Raw genomic sequence first — 16,440 nt, forward strand, 5'->3', positions numbered from 1 at the left:
CGTTCTTTGTCTTCCACCCCTCTCTATACGCCACAAGTGTCGACTCCCGAATTTCATGACAAATCGGCGGCTTCTCCCTCGGAAATTCCTCTACCTTCTTTCCCAATATTCACCCATATGGATCTGACTCCACCTGCAACTACCATCTCAGCTCCCGTCTCAACTCCTACTTCAGCTCCTACTCTACCAATAGTACCTCCTCCTAGCGAGCCACTTGTGCCACTTGGGACTCCTCCAGTATCATCATCAGGGGTGGCCGACTCTACTTCTCTGTTACACCTTTCGGAGAAAGTATTACAAGACTCCAGGAATGCTATTGCCACCATAGAGCTGGAGCGGAACAGTTGGCTACCACGCACCAGCGCCACTCTGCCATATACGGAGCTATGGAGGGATCTTTGAAGGTGGCCAAAAGTGCCATCTCGGATCGGGATGCTACGATTTTCGTGCTACAACAAGCTTTGAAAATAAATTCACACATCATTGAAGACCATCGAGCACAAGTACAAATGTCTTGTCTTTCTGTTTTGCACCTTGGTATGCTCCTAGATGGGTCCAAAATCATCTACCACAAGGGCAAAATTTGCCGAGTTTATTTGCTGATGGAAGGCCTCAATGCGCGCCCTTGTGGCAGCCCATTTTAGGGACTTCCAAGCCCTTCAATAGGCACATCCATAACTTCGGAAGCCTAGGTATAACAAAGTATGCATTTTATTAATTTTAATGCCTGCAAGACCCTTTAGTAGTCATATCAGAAATTATGGTGCTTCTCATACACAATGGAAGCCCAGCATATAAGAAATTCAAAACCTTGCAAGTAAGAGAGTCGTAGACACCAAAAAGTAGTTTCATTAAAGAAATCAATGCTTCACATGATATCCGGCTTTTGCTTTAGGATCTTTCGAATTACAATTTTCTGGCGCTTGGCCTTTTGGGGTGGCTCCCTGTTAAGTAAAGTGGTTGTGATTTCTTGGGTGTCATTAACCCCTACAATTTGGTTCATGCCGACATGGGCAATAAGGCGCCCGCCAAAGTTAACACCGAAAGTGGATATTGCAAAATCTTTCTTTAATTACAAGCACTATAAGGTTGGCCGATTGGGCAAGTGTTGTTAAACACAACGCCTTGGAGAGTGCACGGAGAGCAAAAATGTTGTAGCGACCATTGGGAGAGTAGTCGGCATGGACAAACACCACGACACCAGTCGAAAGTGTGCTGAGGTAGTGAGCAAGTGCCGCTTGAGGTCCGAACGGCGTCCTCCTCCCCCCTGACCGTTGCGCCAAGGCGTCAACCTCCAGAACATCCTGCAAAACATAGGTTTTCTGAGATATGACACAAAATTATGATATAACATTAACAAAATCATTTGTAACAATCGAATGTAAGTGAGCATCTATACCTCTTGTCTACGATCCTCCTCATCAGCATCCGGGTGCAAGTAAAGATCCACACTTGACTTCCCCTTTGGATCAAGCAAAACAGGTGTTGCAGCAGGTGGTGGTGAATCCACTCTTGCACGTTTAGCCAAACACATGGCTTGCACGGCCACAAACTCCTCCTTAGAGACCTCGGCCGCTGCCACCTCGGCTTGTGCGATCGCCACTGTGTCCGCCAAAGTATTCCCCATGGGCAGTAGGAGATCATCGTCATGGGAGGTGGTGGTATCAACCTCAAATTTGCCATGGGCATCGAGGATGGCGAAACACTCATCCATACGAAGCTCAAAGGATTTCTCCAGATCGTGCATAAACACAAACTCCTCCCCACCCACCACAATGGAGGAGAAGCGGGTAATCTCTACCTTAGGGATGGCATCCCGAGTGGTGGCTCCTTCTGGCGGTCCCGAGGATGAACCGACAGATGGAGAGGTCTCTAAGAGGGCTTGAATCCCTACAGGGTAGGTCAAGGCAAGCGTCCTCTCCTCTGCGGATGAGTCAATGGCCGCGGGCTTGGGGTCCTTCACATCAGCCAGTACCCCGTCGATCTGCAAGTGTGGTAGGACTACGTCACGGCCTGCTGGGCACTCGTGAAGGAGGAAGATCATTATGGCCTGAACAGAAAAAAAAGTGTTTCCGATCCTTCCCTTACGCATTGCTCGCACATCATCAGCTTCAAGCCGCACATATTGTCCGGTGGGTTGTGCTATGGTGACAAAGCGTGCAAGCCGCTGATGAAATGGCATGTCCCCTTGGTAGATGTAGTGGAGAAGGCCTTCAGGGACCCATTGCCCTGGCCGGTTTGGTAACTCAACAATGAATCTCCCCATGCACGCGGAAATGTATAAAGTAATGTGCTCAAGAAATTGAGTGGAGGGTCAAGGTGGTTTCCAAATCGGGTTGGGTTGTGAAAAATGCTTGAAGCTCGGGGCGATTTGCATGCCCAACCTCAGTAAGGAATGCATCTAAAGCACTAGTAGCAGCCATGTATTCTCTTTGCGTGATTGGATATGCTAGGTCTCTCTGCAATGCTGGGATGAAAATGGTGAAATGAGGTGGTCCTCCTTATATAGACATATTCCATCTCGAAAAAAATAAAAAATATGCATTTAAAAAATAAATTAACCCTAAACCTTAAAACTCAAGTACAACACCTTAAAACTTTTCAAAATCTTTAATAAAATATCCAATATATAAACGATTAAAGTTACAAGCCAATTCACTTAGACCAAGATGATTTCGTCTGTAGCCCAATCTTTGTAAACAAGCATAGTGCCTCCATCCGCCTTCCAATCTATACAACCAAAAAATGAGCAATCAAAATACAAATACCCACAAAAAATAAGAAAAGGTAGCTAAGCAAGCACAAAGCAGACCTTGCGTTGTTCCAGTTTGAAACTTGCATTGCCGACATCCTCGAATCCCATTATGACAAAGTGTTCCCGAAGATTGGCAAGAGTCCAATGCGGATTCACTGCAACCACCTCCACCTCATTATTGGGCATGCGGACACGAATTTCAAAGGATTGAACCTCTTCGGCTGTCAGCTGCAAGGGTATCCATTTGCCACATTTGTGCATCCACCTCTCGTAGCTAAACCATGCATACAAGGTGCACCTTGCTTTCAAATACCGAAGGCAAAGCTGTGTGGGGGACACATTGCACTTATAACGGTCACCATCATGCAAACCGTCAACATAGCCCCAATTGACACCTAGAATGGTGTCCATTGCATCTATGTCAACTTCTTTGCAAACAAACATTGTTGGTGTTTCTACAATCGGCAAAGCGCGGAATGCATGCAAAACAAATGAATGGGACAATGCCAACTAAGACCCACCGATCTGGTTGCCTTACCAAACTTTAGGGACCCTTGGAAATCTTGCAGCACCTTGCGCTTGAAAGAAAGCAAAGCCCAATGGTCTGGAGTTGGCTATTCTGCACTCTGCAATGAGGGTGTCTCCACGGCTTCTAACCTACCATAGCTTTGGTTTGACTTCGGCACCACGTACTTGTGGGAGTACATATATATTCGCTGCTCGGTAAGTTTTTTCGATGAGACATTAGGAAACATAAGCTCCCCAATGTGAGCATGCACAACCATGAACATGCCTGAAAGACACTCAAGCGATTGCTCCTCAACTAAGCTGGATGGAAAAACATCTTTACAAATGCCCTTAGTTAAACATAATGATCGCATAAACGTAAACATGACATATGCATGGGATAGCTAAACCATGAAAACTTACAATGAGGTGCAAATTGAGTTGAAGCTCTCTTGAGGTGGATCTAAGCTGCACTGTAGACGTGTTGCACGATGGCCACCATTCCGGACTTGGTTTCTTTGAATGCCAATAGCCGGTCCTTCCAATGACGTTCCAATACACCTCGACACCGTACGCGATGAGGTCCAGCACGTGACGGTTGCATGTAGACCCATGCACCCTTCTTGAATACCTGTGGAATCCATTACCCCTCTGAATCTTTTGTGTTGTGCAAAACAATCTCCTGTATCTCTGGTTTGGGCCGTCTATGCGTGGACATGCTTGGGAAGTTGGGCTTAGGAAGGGATTTGAAAGAGTTGGGTACTGTGGAGAGAGAATGAGGAGCTGAGAGGAGGGTGAGGTAAGCTGTCTATGGTGGCTATGGTGGCTTTGATAGTGGAGATAGAGAAAGAGGGGCGGAGTGAGAGGGAGAGAGGTAGAGAGGATAGTGGAGCTCTGGGCTATGGAGTGTGGGACTGTAGAGAGTTGATGGAGGTGTTTCCACCCAATTATTCCCCCTCTTCTCTCTCCAAATTCGCCTTACTTCCCCCACTTTCAATTCGGCTCTTCCCTCCCCAATTCGTCCCTCCCCCTCTTCCCCAATTCGTCCCTCTTCACTCCCTCCAAATTCGTCCCTCTTCCCCTCTAATAATTTGTACCCTCTCTCCTTCCCAATTCGTCCCCACCCCTCCCCTCCCCTCCCCTCCCCATTCGTCCCTATTCCCCTCACCCAATTCATCCCCCTCCCCTCTCTCCCCAATTCGCCCCCTTTCCCCCTCCCAAATCCCCCCCCCCGCTCCCTCTCTCTCTCCCCAATTCGCCCCCTTTGCCCCTCCCGAATTTGTCCCTCCCCCTCTCTCCCCAACTCGCCCCCCTCTCTCCCCAATTCGTCCCTCCCTCCCCCTTCCCAACTCACCCCCCTCCCAATTCTTCCACCTCTTCCCTCTTCCTATTCAGCCTTTTCAGCAATTCCACCCACACTTCCAATTCGACCCCTCCCTCCCAATTGGCCCCTCCTCTCCAATTCGTCTCCATCTCCCCAATTCGCCCCCTACCTCTCCAATTCCCGCAATTCGCCCTGCCCTCTCAAATTCGTCCCCATCTCCCTTCTCCCAACTCGTCCTCTTCCCGTCTCCAAATTCACCCCCACGCCCAATTCGGCCTGCTTTCTCCTATTTCCAAATTCGCCCACCCCGTTCCCAATTTGGCAGTTTCCAATTCGTACCCTGGTCCCCTCTACCAACTGGTCTCCTCACCAAATCACCTCGGCCGTCTCGAGTTCGTCAAAAACAACTCAACGTTTTTAAAGTGGGTAAGCTTTGCTTCCAAGCAGCCCTGATAGTGAGTATCTGTCGCCGCGCTACCCAATTCGACAACTTGGCCTCTTCGCCTTCTTTCTGCAATTTGGATTTTCCGCTTTCTCTCCTTAAATCAGTATATAGTAATTGGAATAATAGTATATAGTAATTGAAGAGTTATCACAGAATTATCACATGTATGCAAGTGTGGATATGTATGCAATTGTGGATCAGTTTTTGAGTATGTTCACTGTCTGACGTTCTTCTGCTCTGCATTAGAACAAATTCAGTCTCTGGACAGGGGGTGCACATCAATTAGTGTCGAGAAGATTTGCAATTATCATGGCAGGTACCAACAAACCCTCCAGAAAAGCAGTCAAGAAGCCACCACCTCCACAGCTGAGTTCTGCTGAAGAGGAGGACTCGAAAACTAACAGCCAAGATGTAGATGACTTCACTTCCAGTGATGCCAACGATGAAAGTTACAAAGCATCCCCAACTTCGGAGTTGGATTCAGAAGCTGTCTCTGAATTTGATGCATCAAAAGAAACAAACTTGAAAACAACAGGTAAAAAGAAACGCAATCAGGAAATCATCCATCAAGAAATCAGTAGGCCCGGCTACATCTAAAAGTCGCACACCATTCTCCTTGGCTGTTTATCTATAGCTGCCTCGACCGTCTCTCAGCCAAATCCTCTCCAAGGACCAGCTACAAACTATGGGTCTCACAGCACTGGCCGAAGATCTCCCAACCACTGCTCCTATAGAGATGATTCATGATCTTCTGAAGAACTTTTCCAAGGTCAGGGGTCATAAACTCACCGCTACAAGGTTAGGCCATGCTATGGGTATAACAACCTTTCCAGCTGTGAAGCCTGCCGCTCGAACCTTCTCTCAGATTTCTAAGGAGGCCACAATTCAGTCATGTGAGAAAATGCTCAGTACAAATCACTCGAATCATGAAAAAAACAAAAAGATCTTGGCAATCTTTAGATACTACTTTCTAGCCAGAGATGCCAAACAAGATAAAGGGAAAGGGAAATGTGAGCTGATCCTAAAATCCACAAGAAAAAGAAGATCAAAGCAAAGGTGGCGAAAGATACAGGAGAGTCTCTACTCTCTTTGCCAATATCTGAGAGCCAAAAGACTAAAGTAACACATCTTCCGCGGCGTTCTTTGTCTTCCACCCCTCTCTATACGCCACCAGTGTCGACTCCCGAATTTCATGACAAATCGGTGGCTTCTCTCTCGGAAATTTCTCTACCTTCTTCCCCAATATTCACCCATATGGATCTGACTCCACCTGCAACTACCATCTCAGCTCCCGTCTCAGCTCCTACTTTAGCTCCTACTCTACCAGTAGTACCTCCTCCTAGCGAGCCACTTGTGCCACTTGGGACTCCTCCAGTATCATCATCAGGGGTGGCCGACTCTACTTCTCTGTTACACCTTTCGGAGAAAGTATTACAAGACTCCAGGAATGCTATCGCCACCATAGAGCTGGAGCGGAACAGTTGGCTACCACGCACCAGCGCCACTCTGCCATATACGGAGCTATGGAGGGATCTCTGAAGGTGGCCGAAAGTGCCATCTCGGATCGGGATGCTACGATTTTCGTGCTACAACAAGCTTTGAAAATAAAGTCACACATCATTGAAGACCTTCGAGCACAAGTACAAATGTTTCGAGAAATGCTTCTACATGGAGATAGGCTCAAGGTCAGGCTCAAGGTCAAGGTCAGGGTCAGGCTCAAGGTCAGGGTTCGGCTCAGGGTCAGGGTCAGCTCGGGCTCGGGCTCAGGCTCAGGCTCAAGCTCAGGCTCAGGTTTGCGTGGGGTTTGGATGGACTGGATCCAGGCCACCATTGTAGACTGCGGGTCCTTCTCAACACTTTATGGGACTCTACACACAGCCTCAGCCTCCAGTTCAGTACTACATTCCACAATACCCTCAGGGGTTTCAGTCATCGCCATCATCCCACATGCATAGCGTTACTTGCTGCAACATTGTTGCTGGTGCACACCGCCATGGCTGTGTCACTCGTCGTCCTCAGTACACTTCTGCACAGGTGTTACCCTCTGCCGTGCAGCAGCTGGCGGCTCCTTTCACAGGCGGCCAGGTTATGGACAACAGAGCCCAGCAGCCTCTACAAGCTCAACAGCCCCTACAACGAAGTTCCAACATTGATTTGATGGCTCCACCTCCAGAGATTGATCCTTCGAGGGCAGTTATAGCAACTACTCTTTCTCTGGGATGACGATTGACAATCTTTTCACCATGACAGTACAGTAGTCATTTCTTATTGCAGTTCAGTCTTTTAGCAGTTTCAATGGTTCTCTCACCGAGACGTGAGTGGTTTCCTGGCGAGCAACCTGTAGCAAGGCTACAGTGACACTTTCACAGGACATACACTTAGTACAGTTGGTTTGATTCACACTCGACAGACTCTCTGGGCTGGACACTGACACATGGCAAGGATACGGATGGTGGTCTAGTGGACATCGTGGCCAGGTCACCACCATTCAGTTTCGGGATAGACTTAGATGGCTGACATTTATGAGCCGTTGGTGGCTCTTTATGGTTGCACATATGAGTAGTAACGATTGGATCATCAGGATGATTTTATTCATATCTGGTCCAACGTCATTGTCTAGAGCATAGAGTCTGTACACACAACACGTCTTCATCATCCCTGCACATTTGAGCCTCGACACCCCATTGTACCTGTGAGTCTTGGGCTGGAGCTGAGTGTGCTGCCACGCCGAGTCTGTATCAATTCTTTGAGATAGTCGAGTCATATGTTGTGGTCTGTTGCTGTTGTGTCTCTGTGAGCTCAGTTGTTGTCTATTGTTCCTTTGTTCTAGTTTGTTTTGAGTGAGATTGTCACGCACATTGGACTGAGGAGCACCCATTGTAGAGAGCACGACACACTATCCGTGCTACAACTCCAATTATCTGAAACATCACTTGCAAAAATAAAGTGAGCAAAAAGATGATTCTTAATTACAGAAGTGATAGCCGAAGCAGATACAATAGGGACAGACTCCCTTTAAGCTTTACATCAAGGATGTGAGTTTTGCCCCTATGTTGAAGGGTGCTCTTTTTGTTGAAGACATCCAACACTCCATGTATACGGAACATCCACGGGATTCCCAACAACGGATGCACCCTTCCAGTGGCATGATGTAAAATTCCTCTGTGTCCACATATGACTGAATATGTAGACACAGCTTTCCAATGATAGGAGTAGCACACTCGAAGTGGCCAAGACATACAAACCCTGCCTCTGCTGTGTACCCCATCTCTTCAGCTTTGATGCCCAATTTGATGGCCAATTCTGGTGAGATAAAGTTTGCTTTAGCACCTAGATCAAAGAAGATAAGTGATGTCTGGTCTCTGACTTTACCCTAGGCTCTGCAAATCACACGCATGAACTTGACCTATCACCCATCATATCTGGCACTAGACCTATCGTGGGTTTGGGCTTCTTGCCTTTCCTGTCCTCTTTGTCATCCGAATCAGCTAGTCTTCTTCTTTGTGGACAATCTGTAGCAAAGTGACTAGGCTACTCGCATATGAAACATTTGTTCCCATCCATTAAAGCCTTCTTTTCCTGAAACGACTTGCACAAAAAAGGCTTCCTTTTCTTTTTCTTAGCTTGTTCTTCAGAAGCCTTTGTTTGCCTTTTCTAACCCCTAGGACGCTTGAGAGTCACTCTCACAACGAGCTTCTTTGCTGAAATTTTTCATTTCTTGACCCCCTTTCACGTTGCCCTGAAACCCATTGTCCTCTCCCTTCAACAAGGCAAGACCGGTGTTGGCAACTTCCATATGCTGAATGAGGGTAGCCACTTTGTTCTTTGTACAATAATCTTGAAGCCCTTTAGACAGGCCATGACAATACTTCTCAATCTGCTCTGTCAGTGGCACAAACCACTAGGAGGTTACTGAGAGCAACGCTTTATAGAATCTCCGATTGTACCCCTATAGGCTCTTCCAAGTAGCCGCAGTGAATTGGTGCCAATCCATCATGACATCAGCTTCAAATTCATTTGACAACCATGCAGATGCAAACATTTGGTTGAAGTATACCCATGTGGCGGGTGCCTGTCCTTGCATCAATAGTGTCGTCCGCCATGTAAGCGCATTGTCTTTCAAGAAAGTGGCAGCTTTCCTGACCTATAAGGCCTCTGTAAAATTCCCCCCCGCATAAGTTGTATCAAACTATTGGAAGAAAGTAAGAGCCTTTGCCTTATCCTCAAAGTCGTTGAAAGTTTCAAACTTGACAGCAACACCACCTTCTTTGTAGGCTTTTGGCTTTTCCAGTGCTCCCAAATTGTCATAAGGAATTGTCTGCAACATGGGAACTGTAATAGGGATCATCGGCGCCCCTTGGCCATTGACATTTGGCGTCACTGATGCCATATGTCTGCTCATCGAGAAAACCAATCATGCAAAAATTGCCATGTGGCACCCCAAACTAGCCCAGATGGCACTGAAACCCTTGCTATATGCTAATATTTCCAGACATGGGGATTGGCATCGTGCTTTGCATACCCCCAAACATTGTTCCTGGTATATATTTATTGGTTTCCAAGTGCATAACCAGCCAAGATCTAAAACAGGGATCCACACCCGCAATACCGAGGATGTATTGTGGGTGGTGGAAAAACCTGTTGCATAGCCTAGTGTTAGCTACAGCAGAATGAATGTTGTATTTTCTCAAGATTAGTGATCTTTATTGCTCAAGGTTCCTTTTAGTTCTTAGGGAAAGAGAGAGCTTTCCGTCTTATGGAGAGTGCTATGATCACAAACAAAGTGAGTGGATATTGTGCGTGCAAGTGAATGAGACTGAGAGAAGGAGAGAGAAGAGATACGACACTCGAGAGGTTGTAAAACCCTCCTCCGAAGGCCCCACTCTCGTCGGCGAGAGTGGTCTTACTTCGATTGCACAAAGGTGTACAATGCGAATGCAATGGATTGATGCAATGGGACTATGCCGACGACGATGACGACGGCGACTGGACGGCTGAAATCTGATATCTTCTAATCGCTGAATTTCGGGACTCTTTCGGTGGCTGACAATGACTGTTTTGGCTGCGTTTTCTTGGGCTAAAGATGGGGGAACTTTTGCAACCGATCTGGGATGTATCTGCTAACTTGCTAAAGGCTGAAAATGCTGTGTATCTGTGGCAGGTTGGGGCTGAAAGTCAAAACGCTGCAACAAGGCAAAAACGCTAGCTTTGCTGAAATTGCTGATGTCAAAACGCTGCTTTGCAATCCCAAAAACGCTGGCTTTGGGGGCTGCCTGAAGAGGGAACAAACGCCAGAAGAGGGAAGCTTCAAGGCGATGGTTCTACTGGGAATCCCCGCGAAGAAGGAGGTCCAAAAACACTAGGGGGTTCTGGGGGGCACTGCTGAGAAGTTGCCTGTTGAGCGGGAAGCTCCTGCTGCCTCTTCTGCCAGAAAGTGCTAACTTGGGTTTGGTTATGTATTAACTTAGCACAATTGCCCTACCTACTTTTGTAGGAAAGTCACTTAAAAATAATAAGTGAAAATCTCAATAAATAGGAAAATAGGCTAAATGCACTGGAAAATTCCCCTAACTGATGCTAATGGATTCTGATGGGAATTCCGACGATCATGTTGCGTGCAACCGGAGGATATGCATCTATGCTAAGTGACTGGGCATGTACGGTATACGAATAGACTCACAAAAGTGCCAGATCACTGCTAATCTTAACTTGACTTGACTGACGGGAACCTTGCTATGGTGTAGCTTGTCCACGGACACATAGGGTTGGGATGTGTCACGTGACATCCCCTCCTTTTCAAAGTGAGGTACTGGTACCGAACTGTATGGTGTCGAGGGAGATCGCCAACAGCATCCGGAATCCTAGAAGGGACTCTTCGCCGGCCCACTTTGATGTGTGGATCGTGCGGTACTTGAACTTCATAAAGGTCTACAACGCTTGCTTCTTTGGGCCACGCTGAAAGCGACTCAAAGTCTTATGTGTCTCTTTCGATGCGTCAACTTCGTCTAGAGTCATGCTTCTTTCGTCTTCAAGAATCTCCATGGCTGAAAATTCCTGAAACCATCTCCAACACAAAACCATGAACATACCCATTCCATGTAAAGTGAAGGAAAAAAATCGTGTCTTCTCTAAAGACTGTGTATGAAATGTAGATAAACATAGAGATGGAGTGACAACTCGTTCATCAAACACATGCAAACAATGCGCTCGTATCTTTTCTCTTTGATCGAAATCAATCAACTGTGGCAAATCACAATGGAAATGCCCATGCTACTCAGACAATCATGTGCTCCTTCAAAAACTATGTCATGCCAAGGAAGAGACATGGAATGTGACTTCCTGACATACAAACTTTTCAACTTCTCATGCACAATCCGCATACATTCGTGCTCATCCATGAGAGAAACGTGCTCAATATACACTATGTCATGCTTAGGAAAAGGGATCACATAACGATGCTGACTAAAATACAGGAAATCTTCACGAATGAAACACTCGAACAATGCGTGCGTATGAATCATGCGAACACACAATACTTCCTGTGATGGCTCTTTGGACCAAGGCTCGAGAGCCAAGATCGGTTCTTTCTAAATGATCAAATCGTCCTGTGGGGGTTCTTTGGACCTCGACTCGAAAGCCAAGATCGGATCTTCGTGATTGATCGAATCTACAACGAGGTTAGCTTCGCTAGAAAAAGCATCAACTAACACATCATCTTTGTGAACAATCACATCTTCTTCATGCAACTCATCATGCTTGTGAGAAATCACATCTTGATCATGCAAATCATCATGCTTGTCATTGGCATCCAAATCATCATGCTTAGCAATATCATTCAAATCATCATGCTTATCTTTGTCATCCAAATCATCATGCTTGTCACTCAAATCATCATGCTTATCATTATGCAAATCATTGGCAATCAAATCATCATCATGCTTCACACAATCATGCAAATCCTGTGTGTCACGCTTTGGAGAAGAAGAGACTGAGAGAGTCTCCTTTCCCCAAATCTCTTGCATCTATGCCTGAACTTGAAAATAGAGTCGCCAAAACTCTTTGTTGTGGTGGTCACTCTTTTCTTTGAGGGCTTTGTTGTGGCGATCAAATCCAGCTTGTCTTGCTTTGGTCTCACGCGCTATGGCTGCCATTCTGTCTTGGTACTTACGCTCGATGGCTGCCATATCATCTTTGTGGGCTTTTCTTTTTGCTTCTCTTTCTTGGTCCAACTCCTCCATAGGAGTTAGTGCAATCTTTGTCGTAGATGGAAAAGCGGGAGGGTAGGAAAAACCTCCTGGTGTGGAAAATTCTTCTTCGCCTCTTTCATGCTCATCACCGCCAAGCGAAGTATCCATTCCGCTTCGAGTAATGACCATTCTGCAATCGTGGTTCTTGTGGGTTCTTGGGGTCTTGGGTTCTTAAGTTCACGAGGAACTTGGGTTCTTGAGGGGCTTGGTTCTTAAGTTCACGAGGAACTTGGGTTCTTGCGGGTCTTGGGATTCTTGAGGTCCTTGATTCGTGAGAATCTTGAGTTCTTGAGGTTCTCTTTCGCTTGCAAATCACGTTGGAGAAGGATCTTCTCTTCACCCGAGTTCTACCCTTTTCTGCGGGCGCACCCCTTGGCGGCCTTGCGCTCACACCAAGGTTGCTTTTTCCCACCTCACGTCGATTGGCCGGCCGCTAAGTGCACGGTCCGCTCTCAATGAGTGAAAAGAAACACAAGGGGAGGCTGGACAAGCCCTTCTTTCTTGGGATTCCTGTCACTCTTCAACAAAACACAATTAGGAATCGCGACGCCCAAGTTCGTGCGATCGCAACAAGCAAAAAAAAATCTTGTGGTTCTTGTGGTTCTTTCCTTGAGTAATGCAAAACACCTCCAAAGCTCTGATACCAATGTTAGGTGCAACGGAATGAATGTTGTATTTTCTCAAGATTAGTGATCTTTATTGCTCAAGGTTCCTTTTAGTTCTTAGGGAAAGAGAGAGCTTTCCGTCTTAAGGAGAGTGCTATGATCACGAACAAAGTGAGTGGATATTGTGCGTGCAAGTGAATGAGACTGAGAGAAGGAGAGAGAAGAGATACGACACCCTAGAGGTTGTAAAACCCTCCTCCGAAGGCTCCACTCTCGTCGGCGAGAGTGATCTTACTTTGATTGCACAAAGGTGTACAATGCGAATGCAATGGGACTTTGCCGATGACGACGACGGCGATGACGGCTGAAATCTGAGATCTTCTAATCGCTGAATTTCGAGACTGTTTCGGTGGCTGAAAATGACTGTTTTGGCTGCGTTTTCTTGGGCTAAAGATGGGGGAACTTCTGCAACCGATCTGGGATGTATCTGCTAACTTGCTAAAGGCTGAAAATGTTGTGTATCTGCGGCAGGTTGGGGCTGAAAGTCAAAACGCTGCAGCAAGGTAAAAACGCCAGCAAAAACGCTAGCTTGGTTGAAATTGCTGATGTCAAAACGCTGATTCTGCTGATGCTTTGCAATCCCAAAAACGTTGGCTTCGGGGGCTGCCTGAAGGGGGAACAAACGCCAAAAGAGGGAAGCTTCAAGGCGATGGTTCTGTTGGGAATCCCCGCGAAGAAGGAGGTCCAAAACCACTGGGGGGTTCTGGGGGGCACTGCTGAGAAGTTGCCTGTTGAGCAGGAAGCTCCTGTTGCCTCTTCTGCCAGAAAGTGCTAACTTGGGTTTGCTTATATATCAACTTAGCAAAATTGCGCTACCTACTTTTGTAGGAAAGTCACTTAAAAACAATAAGTGAAAATCCCAATAAATAGGAAAATAGGCTAAATGCACTGGAAAATTCCCCTAACTGATGCTAATAGATTCTAGTGGAAATTCCGATGATCATGTTGTGTGCAACCGGAGGATATCCTCTATGCTAAGTGACTGGGCATGCACGGTCTACGAATAGACTCACAAAAGTGCCAGATCACTGCTAATCTTAACTTGACTTGACTGACGGGAACCCTACTATGGTGTAGCTTGTCCACGGACACATAGGGTTGGGATGTGTCACGTGACACCTAGAAACTGGTTCCCTGTCCATTTAATGCAATTTTTGGACTCTGAAAGGTGGCTAGTTGAACTGGTAAAGCCTGTGGAACAGATGTCCTAACCACCTTTTCGTGGACAGAAGGAAGTTGTCTTGGAGCCCCAACTAACTCCGCAACATGAGAGTGCTCCTACCTTGCTGAGACGCACAAGGGACCTGAGCTTGAGCCTCAACAAGCTCTATTTGCATGACAGTTGCCTTGTCTGTTTTGACACTGGTGACACTTGCAAAAGTTCCATAAACCTAGGATTCTGCAGCAACCGAGAAAACATATTCACAACGGCAACCAACTGTGTCCTGAACGCATCCTCGTTTAGTCGCCCAATCATATAGCCTTGACCTTGTGGAGCATTCAAATCAACAAAAGGTACAAACAGGGGTGGCTCTGAACTCTTGCCATGCTCGAACATTGGAGGAGCAAAGGGGAGAGAGAGATGCGTGAGAGCAAATCGTCGCGCTACATGAGATAAGGGAGAAGGCAAGCTTTCCATCGAAGCTGTGATCACCTACACCCACTACTCACACACACATTGTAGTCACCATGTGTTAAAATCAGCCCCTGTTCTCAATTTGGGCGCCCCCGCCAGCTGATGTGTCTGGAAAATAGCTCACAGATCGCCATGTATCCAGTTTAACTCTTTTGAGTTAATTCCTAGTACCCACTGACTTATAAAGTGTAGGGAGGGGCCTAAAAGACTTTGAATTGAGCCTAGACACCCTTTTACTGCTCGGATTCCAGTGATGACTGGCCCGAGCATCTTGTGGCGACCTGCCCTTCCCGACTGTGGGTGAAACTCTTAGTCGTCGACCGTTTCACGCTGGCCACACAATGGCCGGCCATTTGTGACTCCAAAAAGAGGGTCCCAAAAATTAAATAAAAATCAAGGGAAAGAAACCAACAATTGAGGTCACAGCCTCGTGACATACCAACTCCTCTAAGGCACTACAAGCGGCTATTTCTTAACTGCCATGTGGTATTCACTCTAGCTATTGCAATCCTTGCTACATCCAAAGGGTCATCATCTCTATCTACAATCACCAAATTATCAAAACTCACTCTTGAAGATGAATTCTCAAATCCTTTCCTTTTCTTTTCTTTTCTCTTCTATAAGAATCTACACTCTTCTCCCCAAACTTCCATAGGCTTGAGTTGGCTTCCTGAATTGCCTTTTCTCGTTCTTCCTATACTTAGATGCTTCACTAGGATAGTAATCCACATGACAATACCCTCTCCTTCAGGCGAAGATGGAGAAGAGATTACCTCTATCAATCGCAAACTTGCCTTGGGAGCTTCTAAACGCTCGCACGGCCAATCCATAGACCTTTCTTGAGCCAATGGCCACTGTCAAATTGGTAACAAGTCCTTGCAAACTATTCGCATTGTTCTAGCCAAAATGCTTTGACGTTAAGAGGTTGTATCTTTTCTCAAAGTTAGCACCATGTAACGACTAAAGGGAAACAACTTCTTAGTGTATTTCACTTTTATAGAGGCAGAAAATACTCCAATAGGGTTCACACTTTGGTGGGACATATCGTATTAAAGCGATCATTTTTTGAATAATAAACTACCAAAAAATGGTTTGAGGTTACCGTACCATTTCCTCTCTCTTCTGATTCAAACTTGATATACTTGAAGCATAGGATAAGTTTCAATGAAAAATAATTGACACATTGTAGATTGGGCAAACTCTTAACATGGCCATGCCTCGTCTACATTTAACGCAGGGCGAGGGTGGATGGGATCGATGGTCCTTGTACAATGGCGGTCCCATCACTTGATCTTGTGTGTAGATCTTAAACACTAATCTCAGGATAAAATATAATCTCGGGATCTCGAAATTAGTTTTTAACCCAAAATTAGCATTTTTGGATTTATAACCCCACGGTCCCAAATCCAAAACAAGTGACACATCCGGGTGTAATGGTTAGGGCGTTGGCCTCTCACCTTGATGGCGAGGGTTGAAATCGTGGTTGCAAGGTGTTGGGGCATCCTGAGATTAGGAGCTGCATCCCGAGATTATCTTCCACCACGCAATGGCCAAGATCCCTCACATCCCCCAAATCCAGCATCCATCATCGATCCTATCCAACCCACCTGTGGTAGATAAAGCTGAGGATATCCACGTAGCTTTTGAGAAACCACAACACTACCGATGTCTGACTCTAGAATTTAGGGAAAGAATGAATAATAGCAAGCCAACATTTATTTTTATTCGGGTGGATTATCAAAAACTACCACACTAGCTTCACAATAGAACTAGAGACGGCCAAATGGTCCCAAAACAAGTTTTTCACTGGTAATTAGAGTGATGGAGGACACCAATGATGCAAATTAGAGTGATCATGGAC

At 46.2% G+C, this 16,440-nt stretch overlaps 1 protein-coding gene across 4 annotated transcripts in view; it reads right to left on the minus strand.

Annotated features, from left to right (window-relative positions):
- Positions 1 to 842: 842 nt before the first annotated feature.
- LOC147440398 (uncharacterized) overlaps positions 843 to 16,440 on the minus strand; it is a 47,867-nt gene continuing 32,269 nt past the window's right edge. For 2 of the 4 annotated variants that reach the window (XR_015190385.1, XR_015190384.1), the window contains one exon: positions 1,171 to 1,304. Coding sequence is in view for 1 of the 4 variants with exons in the window: in XM_086530138.1 (XP_086386264.1) it covers positions 1,035 to 1,304; positions 1,400 to 2,266 (1,137 nt within the window). In the remaining 3 variants the exon portion in view is untranslated. Of the gene's footprint in view, positions 1,305 to 1,399; positions 4,299 to 15,255; positions 16,187 to 16,440 lie in introns of those variants that run through there. The other 2 variants (XM_086530138.1, XR_015190389.1) reach the window with 2 other exon arrangements.

The sequence above is a fragment of the Adiantum capillus-veneris genome, chromosome 15 (assembly GCF_014529385.1).
Source record: "Adiantum capillus-veneris isolate H3 chromosome 15, ASM1452938v2, whole genome shotgun sequence".
Classification (NCBI taxonomy): domain Eukaryota; kingdom Viridiplantae; phylum Streptophyta; class Polypodiopsida; order Polypodiales; family Pteridaceae; genus Adiantum; species Adiantum capillus-veneris.